The sequence below is a fragment of the Hydra vulgaris genome, chromosome 12 (genome assembly GCF_038396675.1).
Source record: "Hydra vulgaris chromosome 12, alternate assembly HydraT2T_AEP".
In the NCBI taxonomy this organism is placed as follows: domain Eukaryota; kingdom Metazoa; phylum Cnidaria; class Hydrozoa; order Anthoathecata; family Hydridae; genus Hydra; species Hydra vulgaris.
Window position 1 is genome coordinate 57,153,156 of NC_088931.1, and position 6,845 is coordinate 57,160,000.

The 6,845-nt window shown below is 26.7% G+C and overlaps 1 protein-coding gene across 1 annotated transcript in view; it reads right to left on the minus strand.

The window, feature by feature from the left end:
- Positions 1-300: 300 nt before the first annotated feature.
- The window catches only part of LOC100197667 (protein-L-isoaspartate O-methyltransferase domain-containing protein 2), a 27,513-nt gene continuing 20,968 nt past the window's right edge, over positions 301-6,845 (minus strand). The window contains exon 4 of the mRNA XM_065813818.1: positions 301-645. Coding sequence (XP_065669890.1) covers positions 512-645 — 134 coding nt within the window. The 3' untranslated portion in view covers positions 301-511. The remainder of the gene's footprint in view (positions 646-6,845) is intronic.

Here is a 6,845-nt window from a genome sequence, read left to right on the forward strand (position 1 = left end):
GAATAATTACAAAATTCAAAAGGAAAAAAAAGTAAATATATTTTTATTTAAATGTAGATATATACTTAAATAAATATTCACCAATAAAAATAAATTAAAACATTTAAATTTTTTTTAATCAAAATATAATATGATACAAAATATGCTAATAAATATTATTTGATGAATTTACACATCATAATATAATTTACACAAAACTTTTCTACAATTTTAAAAAAGAGTATGAAAACAAATATTTATAAAGAGTTCAAAGTTTTATTCTTTTTTGTTTAAATTTTATCATTAAAGAAGATTTAAATTTTTGATTGAAGTTTTTTACTGATAAAAATATCTTAACAAAAATGTTCATTTTTACAATCATAATTAGGACACAATTAAATATTATTTACAAAAATAAATAAGCATAAGATATTAAAAAAAGAGCATAAAATTTAATTAGACCTCTACTATTTTTTTCAAATCAAACATTTTTTATTTTGATAAACTATTAATTGAAATTCATTAGAAATATCTAAAACTCACGGTCAAATTTGAGGTATCTTATCAATACTCGGGGCAGCGGAAGCGATTCGACAAGTTTAACTTCTTTTATGCTTTGCAAAATTACAATTCGACATAAGGCTTGTAAAGTGGAGGGTTGTGTATCTAAAAAATATATATTAAATTCATTTCTATACCAATAATAAGGTATCCCAAGTGACGCCACCTTCACTTTTGATATAGCCAAACAATTTTTCTGAAAATCGCTGCTTATATGTGATTTGTGAGTGTAAATCTGGAACATAATAAGAATTGAAAAGTTGTTTTTAGCATTTTTTTATCTGATGCTGGGAGAAACCTAGGCCTCTACTATTCTTAGGTCAAAAATAGTAGAGATTTATATCAATTTTAATCTAATTAAAATTTTATAAGACATCTACTATTTTTGGAACTTAACAAATGAACGTTGCTTTAGTTACGATTTGTTTTTTCTTATGTTCAAAAACTTTCATTGAGATGGCAATATTATATATTTATATTCAATTCCTTTTCGTTCCAATTGAGAAACGCATAGTACATCGACTTCAAAATAAAAGTTACAACTAAGAAACTCAATATTTTATTTTTAAAACTTGAATGAATCTAACAGAACATTGAGTTCAAAATAAAAGTTGCAATTAAGAAATAAAATATTTTATTTAAAAATTTTGAATTACTTAACAGAATATTGATCATCAGCTCATTGATTGATTGATATGCTGATTATCAATCGACATACACACATAGCACATTGATTTCAAATAATAAGTTGTATGTTGTGTTTAATAGTACATTACAAAACTTTTCTTTTTTTGTTTTACACCAAAAATATTCATAAAAAGGTAAAATAAAAACTACAAATGTATAAATTTTAATGTTTATTTTAGTACTAAACTACGTCTTTTAAACTACGTCTTTTATTTCTAATTACTAATTCCATGCGTTTTGGCAGTCAGTGAGTTGCCAAAAGTATTCTGAGTCTATGTCATTAAGCCATACTCAAATGATCTCCTTTAATTCTGGAAAGAAAATTACAAACTTGCTGAACTATGCTTTTTATTTGTTTCCAAGCTTTTTCAATGTGATTTAAGTCGAGTGAATTGCCACACTTCTTAAAAACATTAACTGCTTTGCTAAAGATCTCTAAACATTAATGTGTGTTATGAATCCTTTGTCCAATAGGTCTAATATCCTATCTGATGCCTAATATCTATTGCTTGATTATATATAAGCGAGTAATGATTTTTGCATTGTCCAGGCGCAATTGCAGTGTCCGCACTGAATTGCGCCTAGATAAGTTTATGTCCACCTGAAGTCTGTGTTGCACCGTGTGAACTGATACAAGATTTAGTAGACCAAAAATAAAAAAAATAGCGAAAACAGTTGAAATAAATTATGAAACTTTTTAATGCGGAGGTTCTATATATAGACAATCACCGAATAAAATTTAAAGACCAATACTCTATTTCATGACATATTTTTAACCTTTAGGTTTAAAAGAAAACCTTAAAAATAACGCAAGTTATATTATATTGCAAAGAAGTTAAAATAAAAAATAAAACAATGCTGAAAGAAATGTAACATGAAACGTAAGTAGTCTAACTTCTTTATCTCTGATTTACATAACTCATAATACCGTTATAATCATTATTAGCAATATTGTAGACACAAGCACTTCTACCCTTAATGGATGGAGCATTTATTTGACATACTACTTTGTTAAATGGACAGAAACTTACTTGATTGAGCATCATTATTCCATTTCAAATTTAATTTGTTTTTATGCGTGAACATTAACATGGTTTTCATTACAAATCTTAAACCTTTTTGTCACCATTGTAAAAGCATACAATGTACTTATTAGGTTTAAAATTTGAAGGATCTTTTTGCACCAAGTTGCACATTATTCAGGAAATGGGTATCATAGACAGGATCGCTAGAGATTCTTCATAAAAAAAGTTTCTCTCTACCTAGTACAAAACTGTGATGATGGGGACTGTGCTCTAGGGACTGTGCTCTTATCTTCATATACTGTTTCTGGAGGTTAAAATAAGTTTCATGGTTATTAATATCATCACTTGATAAATTACGTTAACGCCTTTTAACACCCATTTAAACAGTTCATGTGATACAAAAATCTGATTTTTAATTGCTGCTCATAGACTTGCTTTTGCTGCTTTTTTTATAATTTCACTACAAAGGCTTTTGCTATGAGGAGTAGTAAAGAGATGATGCTTATTATTTATAGTGTGATCTTTAAGGTGGTACATTAAGTTCAATAGACATTTGTAATTTTTGTACTGTGACGCAGCACAACCATTGAATCATTATACTTTATTGTGGGTAGTTTGATTATGACCATAAGGAGTAACTTTGGGTGAAAACAATGAACTCCTGTTTCTTCTTAGTGAAGATGGTCAAAAATTATAAAACAGCATTACATTTGATACCTTTTTGATCTTTGTAATAAACAGCAAATGGATGTAAGGTAGCTTGACCAGCTTGCCAGTAAAACCCTTGTGCAGCATCTTACACAGGAAAACTATAGTTCTCTGAAAAAAAATCCATGAAAATAAGACAGGTGTGACAATCTAATGTTATTTTTGCCTCTGATAAGTAGGAAGATTGTGCTTTTTTGATAAAGTGGTGTGACAAAGATCATACAAAGTTTCATTTAGAGTTACAATAAACTCAATAATGCTTGCTCGAACTGTGACAAGTACAGTTTGGTCAGTTGATACCCATTATTTGTATGTGATCTGATTGTCAAAATCATTCTTTTCAAACGCATTTTCAAAGTAAGTCTTCAAATTTAATTTACCAGGGCAGTTTTAATATAGATGAAAGATGCAGCTTTGATTAACTATATTACAAACACATACTTTTATCAAATTTTTGCAATATATTATATAGCCCTTAAATAAAGTCAACTTCATATTTGATGATAATAACATACAAAAACTGACAGATTTCCACTATTGTCAACTGTGATGCAATACTGAATCCAACCTTATGTTTAGGGTATAACTTCTTAAACTCCCGATGAAGTTCCTTTAAACGAACTAATTAAACATTTTTGTTTATGAACTTTTACATTCTTTATATGCACAGAAACAACATCTTTTTTTCCTGGACATTGTTTTGTGAACTCTTCAAATTCATAAGTTTCAATGACTGTTTAACAATATCGTTCAATCATTGTCCTTTTTAGCTTTTGGCTTAGCAAGCATCCCTTTTTCATTTTTCAACTTTCAGACTTTCTTAACAAAATGTTCTTGAAAATGTTTTTCAAGTTTTTCAATTGACTATTAGAAGTTAATGAGAGTAACTGAACTTTCATCTTCCTTTAAATTTATTTTTTATTATTTTTTTACATCTAAAGGTTTGTCTAAATCATTATAGTTTATGCACTATTGCTTTTTTTTCAATACTATATCTTTTTTGTCTATATCTAATGCTAATGCTACTAGGTCTGTCACACTTGCATCCAGTTTTTTAACTTTTTGCTTTCCACAACCAATTTAAATCAGTAAAAAATTGAAGTTTAAAATTTTACAAATTCTATCAAATTTCAATAAACTTATTTACTTTATCAAGGCCGAAGGGGTCACTGCAACTGAGAAGGCTACTAATTTTTAATTAGTAGAGGCCAAGGGGGTTGCTACAGTTGAAAAAGCTACTATTCTAATTTACTTATTACAAATCTCATTAACAGTATGAAAAATACAATTTTAGCAAACAAAGCCGTTAAAATAAGTTTATCATGGTCACTCAAGGAATATGGTGCAATTAAAAACTTTTTGTTAACAAACTAAAGTGCTCAACCTTAAATTGCATATCAAGGTAAATGGAAAATATTTGCCATGAAGAAATATTGAAAATTGAATTCTTTATTTATCTGCGTTGAATAATTTGCTTAATTAAATAATACTCTGAAGTGAATAAATTCTTATACTTATTTATACAATTGAGTATAACACAGTCAGCCATAAACAACTACAGTTGTGTACATCTAGCAAGCTATATTAATATTATAATGGAAGTTAATATATATATATATATATTTATATATATATATATATATATATATATATATATATATATATATATATATATATATATATATATATATATATATATATATATATATATATATATATATATATATATATATATATATATATACAGTTAGAATAATATTATGTATATAAAAGTTTATATATATATATTATACATTAGAAGTAAAATAGTACATATAGACTGCTTTATTTAGTGCAAAATACCACATTTTAATAATACTGGTAATACCCAAACTACTTTTTCCAATACCAGTAATACCATTATTAAAAAAAAAACACAACTTTTCAGCCATTGTCAATTATTTGATCAAGTTAACAAAATACTATCTTAATAAACTATCTTGTGATATTCAAATGAGATTTATTTGGGTACAAAATTCCCGCCAGCAGCGGAGAAAACTTTTTGTGATTCAAAACTTGTTGGTTTTATCATTAGCAAAGCTTGATAAATTTGTTTATGATGCTTTCCTCTAAAATGTTGTTCATTAAAAGATTGTAATTCTTTTTTTTGTTCTTGGGGTAAGATTATCCAATGTAATTTTCTTAATGTTTAAAGTTTGAAGAATTTTTGCTAATTTTTTATTAACATCATGCAGTTTGTCTTTCAATGATATGATTGTTTCTTGTAATGATATCCTAACAACACAAAAATCATTTTCTATATTGTTGTTTTTCATTGCCTCTTGATTACGGTTAAATTTTTAGATTTCAAATCACTAAATTCTGCTTTAATAACTTGTCCAACATAAATTTTAATATGATACCGGTTGTTATTAAACTAGCATTGGGACAACACAATGTTTCAGCTTTGATTGGTTGCAATGTACCAATAATACCAGATATTAAATTTATTTCTGCAGAACAAAGGTCAAAGTCTTCTTTCAAATTGAAAATAAAAATCAATTTTTTTTGACACAATCATGCAACTTGTAAAATTGCTCAAGCATATCTAGGAGACTGTTCCATCTGGTTTTAGAATCTAAAACTAACGACATTCCTTTTCCAAGAATGTTTTTTAGATGTTTTTGTTTAACAGAATCATTTTTAGTGCAAAATTTTTTGAACATTTTCACAACTTTTCTGATTTTTTCTATCAAAGAACTAACATCAGCGTTTTTAATATGAATTTCAGATAATACATCAATTGTAAGATTTCTTCCTATATCAAATTCTGTTTCCTTTGTTTTGTTTGTTTTGAACCATCTTTGTTTTGTATAAAACTTTAAGTATGACGTGTGTCGTGTGCTGTACATAATTGATGTTGAGTTTGTGAAAGTTGTCTAAATCATTTCATAACTGAACTCCATCAGTAGTACTGGAAACACAGTCCTTTAAATCAAGGTTGAACAAAGCAACTTAAGACTTAAAAATTTCCAAACATCTATCTGGCGACATTTTTCTATGTACTCGAACAAGACCATGATTATAAAACTTATCATGAACGCTGACATTCAATTTTGAATTCAGTGATGCCAACATGTTAAACTGAACTTCACACCTTGTACTGATTACAACTCATGAGTTATTTCTTTTTTTTTAATTTTTCCTGTATTCTATAACAATTGTTTTTGAAATTATCAAGGTATTTTTAGGTATTCTAGATTCAGTATTTTCATGAGCACTTCTTTTTAATATATTTAATTGGTGAGCACTTCTTTTTAATATACTTAATTGGTGAGCACTTCGTAAATGTGTATAAAGTCCACTTGTGCAGCCATGAACTGCTTTAATTTATTTTACACATTCAATAAAGTTACAAACATCGTATTCTTTGTCAGTTTGAAATACTGCCAAGCTATTTTTTGAATATTACTACCACAAGTGCTTTTTCTATAATCTTTATGTGCTAATTCTTTGTTAAATACAATTAATATTAAAACATTAACTCTGAAATTTCTTCCAATTGTTAATAATGTTCAAAAGGAATTAATTGTGTAGCAATCATTACTTCTTTTTTTTTTTTTTAAATTTGTATCATAATCGATATATTATTTATATTTTCTTCTTGCAATAATAATATGAGTAAGTATTTAGTGTGACACTTTATATAATTAAAGATGCTTGACACATTTTTAGTTCAAACAAGCCCACGTTTAGAGAAAAATTGATTTATTAAACAAAAATAAAACTTAAAAATTAGTTTATTTTGGAAAATACATAAAAAGTTTATAAACATATAACTAAAAGTGAATAAACAAAGTCATCAAAAGTTATTGAATTAAAATTCCGGTGTTAATACTCGTATTC